Source organism: Vanellus vanellus, assembly GCF_965231255.1.
Source record: "Vanellus vanellus genome assembly, chromosome: 1".
NCBI lineage: Eukaryota > Metazoa > Chordata > Aves > Charadriiformes > Charadriidae > Vanellus > Vanellus vanellus.
Genome location: NC_138905.1, coordinates 44,624,804 through 44,637,853, shown reverse-complemented (window position 1 = coordinate 44,637,853; position 13,050 = coordinate 44,624,804). Strand labels below are relative to the sequence as shown.

Sequence of the window (13,050 nt, the reverse complement as noted above, 5' to 3'; positions counted from 1 at the left end):
GTGTATATATAGTGGTGTATACTGCTGTAGATGAGTCTATATAAACTTAGATTATTTTACACGTTGACTGTTGTTTTCCTGTCCACTTTACAATGTAATTGGAATGTAAGCGGTTTCCTAGGAGCTTGTGATTACTTGCAGTTTCTTCGTTAATCTGTCATAATGAGTTTCTAATGGGACAAGTGTATCAAAGTATTTCCTGTTTAGATAGACCAGAGAAGAGTCCGATGTGGGAGCTGGTACTGTGCTCTTTTGGGAGAGAGAAAGTTCACAAAGTGGATTTTGTTTTTACGTTTGTAGCTGGAGATAAATTGTTAGACGTCTCTGTTAAGAAGTACTCACGGCTGTTGTCTTGCACTGGTGAAAAATTTGGATACAGACGAAAGATAGTTGTTGGAGGTGGGACTGGCATTGCTGCCAGGGCAGAGGAAGCGGCACACACAAGTGAGCGCCGGGTTTCCTCTCCCTTCCAGCCAGTGAGGGTTTGCTCAGCAAGTTCTTGATGTGGCTAGCCTATTGAAAATGGAGTATTAAGTTACACTGTGGCAAAAATGCCTTTTTTAGAAGTTGCAAACCATATCTGTGTAGATGAACAGCTGCATAGCTAGCCTTTGAGAGAGAGGGAGATGGTGGTGAATACTTTTTTTCATTCTTTATACTTGACAGAGGCTTGTAGTGCATTTGATTATCATCTCCTTATTTCTTTGTACAGTTTTGTTAACTATACTAAAACATGGCAATGTATTTCATGTAAGTTATTTTAGAAGATTGTTTAGCAAGTTTAGCAAAGGCACAGCATAAGTACACCCTTATTTAACTTCGAAGGGATTCCTGAAGTGCCTAGTCTGACTTGAATTTTGGCTTTAGGTGTGTTGTGAGTTGATCTTATCCTTGCAGAGGCTTTATTTGAGTCTTGGTGACCTTTGTCTGTTGCAAGTACCTTACCTTTTGGGGATCACAGTGGCATTTCTTTGTGCAGATTAAATGAGAAAAAAGGCTTTGGACAAGTTGTTCAAAGTGATGCCGTGGGTTCACCGACAATGTGGAATATGAAATTGTATATATGGAAATTACCTGACACCAAATGTTTTAGCATTGTCTATACCTTATGTGCTCCTCTGAGTAATTCCTTCAAACTTTCGGCAGACCAGAAAGCAAACCAGGTCCCAGTTTCTTTAGGTTGTACACTGAGTATAATTCTAAAGTCAGAAATTAATTGAGCCATTTTAAAATGTAGTTTGTATCTATGTGTGTACCACAGCCAGTCTTTTCTAAAAAGGAAAATCGGAGAGCTGCTTCTTGTTTTTTCTGTTGAAAAGTGAAGTTAAAATGCATATGCATTACTGATGAGTGTAAAACAGACTGTGCTGTCCTTAGGTGTTTAAAATGCTAACAGGATTATCCTGGCGGTTTATCAACATGTCAGTGTTGCCCTGCTTCGGAGCGAGGGCTGCCCTGGGGAGCACTGAGGTGTTACTTCTGGGAATCCTGGCAGAGATGGTGTCTGACACCTGAAGGGTCGTGGGCACTGGAAGCTGCAGGTTTCTCACCTTGTTATGGTCTGAATAGATAAAATCTGTATTAAAAATTACTGTTTTAAGAAAGAGCAACTGTTTGATATTTGCTGTAGGAAGTTTGGCTAATTTGCTTTTGGATGATTTCACTAAATTTAATTGGGTTTTAGACAGTCCTTGGTTTTCTGCTAAAATTTTAGTGAGAATGTCAGAATATTCTGCTTTCAGCCCGAACCTGCTGATCTGCAACCTAGGTCAGCTTCGAGTCTTAGTAGCATTTTTGAAGAGCTGAAAATACTCTCCGATTTATCTAGTCAATTCAGTGAATCATAAGTTTGATCATAAATTGAAACATTTGCTGGGATTGATACTAGAGAAGGATAGCTCTTCTTTTTCCCGGTCTAGGAAGAGAAAGTAGGAGTAGCAATATATTCTTGCCTCAAAAATGGAAAATGGTGAGAAAGAATTATTTAAGTTCCCTGCTTATATGTAGTACTACATTTGTTTAATTGGTTTTGTGTACAAAATGCAGTTTTGATAAACTAATATATTTACCACATTTAAGATAATTTGATTGATGTTTAAGCAATTCAAAATACTACTTTTACTTCCAATTTAATTCCTGTTTCCATCAGGTACAACATGATAATTTGATTAGTTGTTTATTTACATAGATTCCCATACATAGGGAGGAAATAAACCCTGAATGATAGCAGCCTTATTAGTTTAATAAAAATATGCTTTACTTCTAATACACTGTATAATGATGAGGATGAAACCACACATGGCAAGTGCTAATTGAATGAAGCATTCATAAGTGTGTAGTTGCAAATTTGAGTGTCTTACTGCCTTTTTGTACCTGTAGTCTTAGTTTCTTCTGTTAAAGATGTTTTTTACTGTGAACAGTAATGTGTAGTAGGAAAGTACACACACAAAGTCTGTCTTGGTTAGTTTAGTATGCTCTGTCAGCACGTATATTATTTTTCCCTTGATGCAATGAAGGGTTATCATTTTTTTATTAAATTCAGTGTTATTACTTTTATTCTGCTCAGCTTTGCCACTTCACTTGGCTAAAATTAGAAAGCAATGAGAACTTCCTCTAGATCCTGCTAAAGCAGAAGATTAAATGTCGGTTGACAGCAAGATCACTAATGTCACCTGTAAGAACGGAATGGAGCGCTGGTAGAGGTGGTCAGGTTTGCTTTCTTCCAAGGAAGCCCAGTTTTCCTCTCCAAAGAACTTAGAGCTGCATAGCGGTGATAGTCAGAATCAGGAAAAAAAGGAAAACTTGGCACATGTGGTTTAAATTAAATCCAAAGAACATAGAACAAACCTGTTTGTTTATGTAAACAGATTCTTCTAGTAAGTTTTCTTGATATGTTTTTGTTTTTCTAGATGATTAATTAAGTGTATTAAGTGTAAGATTAAGAAAGTGTATTGGAGGCCATCAGTATGTTAGTTATTTAAAATTGAAAAGCTGTTTTGGCGCGTGAACTTGTTTAGTTGCCCATATACTAAAAGCAGATTATGTTTACTGATGAAAAAATTTGTTTGAAACATGATTGGCATATTCTTAAATTTCATGGGGACAGAAATACATCTACTATATGACACTGCTTTTTGCTTCTCAAATCTAATATTTATACATCGTGTGACTATGAAAACTAATCACTATCTGCCAAAATTATAACAACAAATACTTAAATGGCACTGTATTTTACAGTATGAAAAACTTGTTTACTCCCCAAACCCAAAAATTTTCTTTTAAATGAGTAAAGACTGCTTCCATACCTGTCAGGAGGTGAATGTGGAGGGTTGCATATCTGTGTCCTACTGAGCATAGTGCATCAGCCACAACTGTTGAAATTGCCTCAGAAAGCAAACTGCGAAGGCACAGCCAGGAAGAGTGAGAAAGACATTTGTGAAGTGAATGAGGCTGAAATTCAGTTCTGAATTTAACTCCCAAATTCGCAGATTTGATGCTGCTGGACAAATGGCATAGGTTTCAACAACATGTGGCTAAAATGAGAACTGTCATATGTAATTTGTACATACCTACCTGGTTAAGCCTTCAGGGTTCAAGACAGCTTGTGAATTTGTACATCATAGCAGCTGTAATACCATGCTGTCAGTCAGATCTTAATTTCTCCATTTCGCTCAGTAAATTCATGCTCTTTCACCTGTAGTGTGGTTGTAAAGCTGACTAAGATACCTGAATCTATATTTAAAGCAAGTTCTGTTGTTCCACAGAATGTACTAGTTTTGTTTTTAAATTGAAGGAAACTAGATGGAACAGCAGAAGTTTTTTCTCAGATGCTTAATACCATGAGTTTAAGGGAGATCCTTGTTTGTGTGAAGTTTAAGTGAAGGTTGCTTTATACAGTCCTTTGTGTTCAGTATCTTCAGCAACTTCATGTCAATATATTGAGCCAGGACAGAAAATGACATTCAGGCAAGTAACACCGCTCCAGTATGACTATATTAGTCTTTGAATGCTGTTTGGTTTTATCTCTTCTAAATTAATTTTGTAAGGGCTAGCATTTTTTTTTTCCATGATATCTCACTTTTCCAGGTTTGTTTGGGGTTTTTTGTCAGGCTTTTTCCAGGTATTTGTTGGCAGGTGGTCTTGAGACTTTTCTTTGAGTTAAGTGAATACCAGTAAAGTTTAATATTAAACATTTAGTATGGTAGTTTTAATTAAGAGATAAGTTCTATTGTGGGAATTTCAAATGTTCCTGAAAATAGATTTGCACGCAACTAAAAAAGAAAACAAATGTTTATTTGAAAGTAGATTTGCATGTAATACTAGGTAGCCTGGAATAGTGGGGTGGGGATTTTTGCAGCAAGAACAGGAAAGCAGGCATTAGACTGGGTTGTTTTGTCCATATAATGTCTATCAGAGTGAGTCTTGGTCCATTACTGGGATTGCTAACAGGAATGGTAGCATCTCTGGTTATAATAAATAACATGCCAACTCTCCTCTTCCCCTTATTTATCTCGGCGGGAGGTTAGAGGACATAATAATTCTGTCTCTACTTGAAACATGCTAAAACCGCTTAAATAGATGTATTCTATTACAGTTCTGATTAAGAACTACGATTAAGCATTCATTAGGGTTTAAACAGTGGGAAGTCCCTATGAAATCAGTTTTATAACACGTAGATTGTATCAGAGTCAACAGCGATAGATTTTAGTGTTTTTCATGAATTGTGCCCTTCATTAAATTTACAGGTTTAACTATAAATTACAAACTAGCAAAGCTTAAGGGCATGTAAGTAATTTAATTGTTCAGTGTAAGAGAAAACAAGGCAAAATGTAGTATAGAAATTACATTACGCTTTTACTGAATATTTGAGCTAAACAATTACTGGTTTCATGTAGCTCCTGGTTTTATCCACCTCTTGGAGCTGAAAGAAAGTCTAAGTGAACTTCTGAGATACACTCAAGCATATGACAAGGTGTTTACATGAAGAGGAATTAATAGCTAGAGAAGTTTGAGTTCTGGAATGATTTGTCTATTTTTGTCAGTGTTTGACAGCTCTGCATCATTCGAATTAAGTAATAATGGTTAATGGGTGCTCAGTTTCAATAGTCTCTGCATGCCTTCCCCATGAGACTTGAATGGACATGAAATGTTGCATCAGATTCAAGTGTTTTCTCCTTAGGAGAGAGTGTCTTGCCCACCTGCTTTTGCAAGTGTCTGAAAGGATTCTCATTTTCTACACTTAGAAGTGAAGTGTTTCCAAGAAGATTCTCCCGAGAAGAGTTTGCTGCCCTGCAGTGGGGGAAAGGGTTTGACATCAAAGTTTATGCCAAGATTGACTCATGTTCTGGGGTGCGAGAAATACAAACAATGAACTTCAAATTGCCAGAACTTGCAGAAGCAGAGAGGGGCTCTTAAAATTATTTGTTCATTTGAGCTATCGGATATGGAAACTATCGTTTTGACAATTTTGTATGGACCAACTCTGCAGGATTTTAAATAGTAGGCCATTCTTAACTGAAAATAACACATTATTTACAAACAAGTTAAACAAAATAGCACTGCTGTAGCTAAAGTGTAATATCAGTAGTTTATCAAGAATATTTGCTAGGTAAGCAGTTCCATTTTTACTAGTAAACATACTTTAAAAAAGTAAAATATTTAATCCTAAAACTATATTTTGTCAGTATGCAGAGATATCCGGTATTGCCCCAGCTCACTGAAAAATATAAGCAGTGACTTGTGGGTTGGCTAAATGAACACTGGAAAGATTATACTTAATTTAATAATTGAGCAATATTTGTCATCCGTAATACTAGATTAGTGCCTGAAGTTCTGTTACAACACCAGAACTATCCTGTTTCTTACCGTAAATGTGAACATCAACAGCAGCCTTTCCACCCTGTGTGAACTATATTAAAAAAAGAATACTCAGCAAATGTGAAATACGTGCTTCTATAGCGATTCCTTAAATAGTACATAAGTTTAATAATCACTAATATTTCATGACCTAATTTGTTGGTAATTCTTATTACCCTTTATCCTGGAAGCATTCCCGAATAGTCAGTGAGTCTTAGGAACAGGCTGCCCAGGGAGGTTGTGGAGTCTCCTTCTCTGGAGACATTCAAAACTCGCCTGGACGCCTTCCTGTGCAACCTCATCTAGGTGTTCCTGCTCCGACAGGGGGATTGGACTAGATGATCTTTTGAGGTCCCTTCCAATCCCTAGCATACTGTGATACTGTGATACTGTGTGACATTGTCAGTACTAATATTAGACTCTTCAAATGTCATGCTTTGTACGAAAACATTGAATTAATGACCTGCAAACAAATTTAAGGTGCAAAAAATATTCCTCCAGCCTCTAGTGGCTGTAACTGCCATGTTACCTCGAATCTGCAGCTTGGAAGTTAGATACGGCTTATGATTTCATTTCATATGCCTTACTGCCACTTCACTTGTTTGTGCTGTGTTTTTAATTAATGTGCCGCATAAATATGTTACCTACCAAAAGTGGTAAGTGTTGCTCAAGATTGCTTTGGATCTTTCGGCCAAGTTCCTTTTTATACCTTCTCAATTAGTAGTTTATTGAAAGGAAAAAAGAAAAAAAAGAATTGCAATATGTAAGCTTATTCTTTTCTTTTTCTCAAGGAGAATGAAGATGAACAGAAGATGTTCATAAACAGTGTGACTAGTGAATTGTAATGTTCTCTGTCTTAACAAAACCTTTTCTCTTGAGGGTAAAAATCATTGCAGACTGAGACCGATTTTCAAACCATGGGGATTATCTGGCAGGGCTGAGCTCACTGCTGGGCCAGCGAGAGGACCCAGGTAGAAGTAATTGTACAGTTCACACTGTGACCTGCTTTGTGGCAGCATTATTTCAGAGGACTCATGCTTACATCACCTTTTCTTTACAAGTAGTGAATTTAATTCTCTGCAACCTCTATGCCTGTCTCAATTTCAGTTGAAATTGCTGAAGGAGGGAGGACAGCCAGGTAGACAGAGTGAGTAATGTGATTTCCTTAGGAAGCCTGTGCAAATGAGAAAATAGGCTAAAATGTGTTGTAAATTTAAAAGTGAGAGTGGTAGCAGTGGTTGCAAATTCAGAAATGTGTTCTTTGAAAAGTGTCAGTTTGAAACAAGAAGCTTTAACACAGGGTTTGTAATGGGTGAAATTTCACAGTAAAACAAAATTTGTTTTTTTTCGATCGTGGAATTAGGACACGAAGATGAGTTTCAGAACAACGCTTCTTCTCTGAATATAAAAACACATTTTAATATAATCAAAGCAAATAATTCTTCTTTTAAGCAGCTAAAGGTAATAGTTTATTGCTGTCTTTTCTTATTTATTTAATTTTACATTTTAATTGCTTTTCTGATCCACTGTGTATCCAGTTCAGCAAAGTATGTTGGCATAGCTGTAAGGGTGTGGTATGTGATGGCAGAGGGAACAAGGAATCCAGGGTGAAGAGAACAGGAACCGCTTTTAACCAGCTCTGCTGCTGGGGGGGGGATGCCCTCCCTCAATTTGATTCTCGGGTATGTTAACAAAAATGTTAATGTCCTGCTTGGTTCCATTGGACTCGATTCACGAGGTAAAGCAAAGGAAGGGATAAACTGTTCTCCAAGCCACTGCGTGAGGTCTTTCTCCTGTTCCGGCATTCCTGCAGGAATTCAAAATGGTTGCTTGGATTGTTTTATCCCTTTAGGTATAATGTATTATTTCTGTGTTCATATTTTTGACTCCTCGCAGTAGTAAGAATAAATAAGGAAAAATGAAATTTGGTGACAGAGATTAAATATACAATTTTGATTTCCTGCCATCAGAGGCAAAATATCTTGTGTAATAGATAAGGATACTAATCAGGTAACAGTAAAAGGTAGGTTTTAATCTCTCTCTAGAAAATAGTGGTCAAATATCGAATGTCTAAACCTCATGAGATGGCATTACCTCATTAGATCTCATCATTGATGAAAACCAGTAAAAATTGTAGTCCAATGTAAGGTACATTCTATATAATGTTGCTGCATGTATATGGGACAGCAGTCTAACTGATTGCTTGTCTCTTTCCCTACAAGATTTCTGAATTTTTTAAAAAAATGCAGACTTGTTTTTCGTGTCTTTTGGGGAGGAGTACTGTCTGCTGAATTCTTGGGGTGGTTACTCACGGAGGGACCAAGCACTCGAGATAGCTCTTTTAAAGCTATCTATTTTTAAGGTTTCTTACTGACTTAAGTCTACCCTTCACCTACGTATTTAACACCTGATAGTAAGGAGAGCCGGCTAGATCACATGCCACTTGCACTGGGATACGAAGTCATGGTGAATACAGTTAAAATCTAGCATGTTCAGCAGGTGTCTGGTGATCCCCCTTCGGAGTGATCAGGAAGTATTCCTGGGAGAAGTTTAAAACGTTGTTTCATTTGACATAGGCATGTTGTTTCCAGGACAAGTCGGACCTACCAAGGGTTGGTCTGTGTGGGAACCAGGCGCTCTTGGTCTTTGCTGGTCTGTGCGATCCAGGTTTCAGGTGGTTGTACAAATAGAAAGCGGTTTTCTTTCCTGGGCCTTAATATACTTCCTTTGAGATTTCATCTCTGTTCTTATAAGAAAAGGTAACCAGACTCTGTATTATCAACTTTGCTTTGTTTTGCTTCCTTTATGACTAATTAGCCCAGTTTCTAAATTAGTTTCCAAAGGAAACGAGGTTTATACGATTGCACTGTCCAGCTGTTGTTCTGTTTGGGGGCCGCTGGCTAACTTCCATCAAATTTGGCAGGGTAATGAGTGCTTCATGCAGAAATGCTGCCTTTGTACCAGTTTGCGGAGGCTGGGAATGGGATTGAGAGACAGTGCATGGGACGAAGGGAAGCTTGAGCGTGAGCTCCCATGCTCGCCCAGGAGCTGGCTGGTATGTGTCCTCTACAGATTTGGTGGGTGAGCAATCACTTGGAAAGATGACCTGTTGTTTCACTAAGTGGTAACTGGGGCTCTAGGACTGTGAGGGGGGAGACAGGGGATGGGGAGATGAACGCCAAGAACCGAGATTAATCCTAGAAGGACTGTAGCAGATGTGGCTATCTGTCCTTGGTGCAGAGACTGGGACAAAAATCATCGTGAGAATTTATCTTTCTGATTCACTGTAACATCAGGGGAACGCTTGTTATTTATGTCTTGCATGTATGTTGCTTTTTCCTTTGTAATAACTTTCAGGCTGAGGTCTAGAAGGGCAGACTTTTCGGAGGCTGTTGCTTTATGTTTATCTTGGTGTTCTGACAAGCTTTCTTTTGGGGGTTGAGATGTCAGTCCTTAACAACAAAGACACTTCTGGCACTTGATAAATACTGCTTTTAGAAGAAACTACGAAGATAGCGCAGTGACAATCGGAATAGAAATGGAAGAACACTGAGATAATTTTTTTTTATAGCATTTGTTTCTTGGCTTTCTGACTTAAGGTACCTGCTGATAGTCAGAGGTGTCTTTCATATGGAAAGTGCTGAGAGTTGATAGGGTTAGTTAAACACCTGCCTGCAGTGCTGTTAAGGGGAAGAAAGGGACAAGGATGTATTATATAGATGTTCTTCAGCAATAGGAACAATTGCATTTGCTTTTCTTCACCTTAAGATGGGTAATAACCTTCTTGGAGGACAGAGTGGGTTTCCTATATTTCAGGTACAAGGCTCATTTTAAAGTAATTTTTGTTTGAGTAAGCTCAAAGTTAGTATTTTTTAAATTATACAGCTGTCTTCCATTTCATCAGCTTCAGCTTCTCTGGCTCCTGTTGTCCCATAATGAAATTGTTAGAACAGTTGTTCAGATTGTATAATCAGTTATGAAGAACATTATTTAAGCCTCACAAGTGTGATCACGAGTAATGCCAGTACTCTCCCATTTGCATATGCAAGTAAATTCTTTTATTATCTTAATAGTTACTCTTCTATCATCCTAATATATATAATCTCACAGATTGTTTATCTTTGCTTGTCATGAATGTGCAATCTCTGAGAATACATGAGAAGTGTGTTTAAGCTCTCCTGATTCTTGCCATATATGGCACAATAAACTGCCCAAATTTGGTCAAATATTTTTAGCCACTTAGTCATATGTCTTTTAATGTGCTGCATATGTAAGCTTTTGATTCACTTAGCAACAGTATTTTTATGAGTACGTCTTGCCAGTTTTTCTTATGTATACTTGAAAAATGGGCAAGGATGGCTCTGTGTTGGGTTCTGTCACAACCAGATGGTCTGCCTTTTTGTTTTTATTATTATTTTCTTTTAATCATGCTAATCAATTTTAAGATACCCTTTTTTCACAGATTATGAATTTTAGAGGACTTAAAGATAAATGAGTATGCAGCATATTAAAACGTAATATTAAAAGATCTAGATTTAAAGATACTTAGCCAATTTCAAAGTTTTCTGATAAAAATTTATTTTCCTTGTAATAAATTTGTGAATATTGTGCTATACATAGGATATCAATGGTCAGGCAAATTGGATATCTGGAAAAAAAAAACCTGGATATATGGCATATGTGAAATATGGCTAGGTTAATGTTTCTGTTAAGTGTAAACATCTGTGTTTCTTGAATTTGTTTTCCTCCTGAACTGAGTTATGATGTCTTGCATTTAGTTCCTTTTTGTTTAAGTAACAATATGCCTTGCCAAGAGAGGCTATTCTTTTCTTTCAGAGCTTGTTAGTATCATATAAACATTGTACACTGATGATAAGTGGAAGAAATTGAAGATAACACGCTTGAGGAATTTGTAGTCTTTATTGTTGGAATATATTCATCAATTATTTTATTAAAAGAATTGCTGACATTAGGGATGGATATGACTAAAAACAGAATTCGAAAAATCTTTTTGGAAGTCAGTTTTCAAGAATACCTGAAACGGTAGAAAGGTTTATGTATGTTTTCACTCAAGAATGTGTTTTTGTTTTTAATTGAAACACAAATAATGCAAGCAGTGGAGTGCAATGGAGTTGCAGTCTAGCTGCAAGTTTATGGATGAACAAGTCCAGATGAGACTCGTTGTTAAAACAGTTCTGTGTTACATTCTAAACAAAGCCTTAAGTTTGTACCTAATAAAGCAAATGGGGTCAAAGAGGGATAATTTCTTGCTGGTTTTGTTTGGCTGGTTAAATGGGGCAGCAACACATCTCCCTCACGGTGTGACTTTTGCCTCAGCACTACAGAATAGACGAAAGCTTTGGGATTCATCTTGGAAAGCACAACTGCTTAAATAAGGAAATCTGAGTATTTTTGCCATAATAAAGCAGTATCTAATTTTCAATCTTTATTGCTGTAGAAGTATTCTGAAAAGTAAAGTTTATACCTTAATTGCGTTTAATTAGAGGCATATTTCTCTAGAAGGATTTAGGAGCCCAGCAGTAAAAGTTCTCATTTCAGCCTTCTGGTTATGCAGTATTGTTGATTTATTAAGCTAAAAAAATTAATCCCAGTCTTGCGGGGTCTAGCTGTTTTGAGTCCTCGCTGTCCTGAAATGCAGAGGGACTTTTCTCTCTGTTGCTCTGCCCTTTTAAGGGCAGCAGTATGGAAGTTGGCAAGAAAACTCACTGAGCACCCTGTGAGAAAAATACTCAAACGCAGAGAAGAAAGGCAAAATAGGAGCCAGTCAGGATGGAGATCTGGAGAGCGGCAGTAGTTCTGCATCTGAGCAACACTGTTTGCTTGGTAATTAAGACATGCACGAAAGATAATATCTTTGCTTTATGCCAAATTGATACTCAAGTAAGTTTATAAACTCCAGTGATTAATAGGCTGTTAAAAGATGTATGGTGGTATAGAATATGCTGCAGTAGAAAACAGCAGGGGGGTGTTGAAATGCAACAGAGCATCCCCTTCCATACTCCTTAGTCTCAACTGCATTATAATTGAAAACACATTATGGTATTGTTTTCCAAACTGCTCCCCATCTCTTGGTCACAACAATTCTACTTCATGGTGTAGCTGTCTATTCAATTGCAATATCCACTCCAGCGACTGAGCGGGGACTGGGATGGAGCGAGGGCCTGGGGGCTTTATAAAGGGAACCGCTTTCTACTGGAGAACAAGGTTGCAGCGGGGATTGTAAATGGCTTCTCAGCGAAACAGAACAAATTTACCTGAGGAAATCATATTTGTTGGTTTTGTTAAACTCTGTTTGAATTTGCTTATTTAAGGATTTTTTCACAAGTCTGTAACACCTGCTGCTTTTCCCTCAAGTTCCTCTTGTCTTGCTGTCAAACCCCAACAAATAAACCCTACTTCCTCATCAGACCTCAAAATACTTACCTTTTTTTCCCCGAAGATGTTACTTAAAGATGCACAGTATTGTAGAACAGCTTTAATATGAACTCATTTCTTAAATCTTTCTTTCTTTATAGGCTTGTATAGATGATAACGTAGATATGGTGAAATTTCTGGTGGAAAATGGAGCAAATATTAATCAACCAGATAATGAAGGCTGGATACCTCTACATGCAGCTGCTTCCTGTGGATATCTTGATATAGCAGAGTAAGGCTTTTTCCTCTATTTTTTAAATACATGTATTTTGCTAATAAATTGTTAGAGGGGCGCTTGAAGCAGATGACACTCATAAATTGTCTTTTTAGTTGCCTCTGGGACACGTAGTGAGAGAGAATGCTTTTATATTGTGTTTTGGTTGTGAAGTGTGCTGTGTCTCTTAACTGCATTGCGTTTTCTCTTTCTAGCTTTCTTATGTTGTTAGGTAGCTGTAAGATATAAACTTTTAAAACTATTCATGACTGTCAGATGATTTTTTTATTATTATTTTCTTCTGTAGAAATGTTGTTATTGGGGGAGGCACGGGGAGAAAGTTCAAATTTACATTTTATTAGTAGTCTGAAACATCCTGGGATAAATCAATGTGTAGGAGATGAATTTTGCAATTGCATTTGCAGTCTTGAAACTTTTGGCTTTCAGGTGTGGTAAAGTGGTGACTTTTGCTAATCCATTGTCTGTGAAGCAAAATCTTACAGTTGAAGTTAGATGCCTGTTATGGTATTAGTTAAAGCTTACTC

At 37.3% G+C, this 13,050-nt stretch overlaps 1 protein-coding gene across 10 annotated transcripts in view; it reads left to right on the top strand.

Annotated features, from left to right (window-relative positions):
* The window catches only part of PPP1R12A (protein phosphatase 1 regulatory subunit 12A), a gene marked incomplete at its 3' end in the record, with an annotated part of 121,476 nt that overhangs the window by 34,414 nt on the left and 74,012 nt on the right, over positions 1-13,050 (top strand). For all 10 annotated transcript variants that reach the window (XM_082499182.1, XM_082499184.1, XM_082499185.1 and 7 more), the window contains exon 2: positions 12,393-12,523. In XM_082499182.1, coding sequence (XP_082355308.1) covers positions 12,393-12,523 — 131 coding nt within the window. The remainder of the gene's footprint in view (positions 1-12,392; positions 12,524-13,050) is intronic.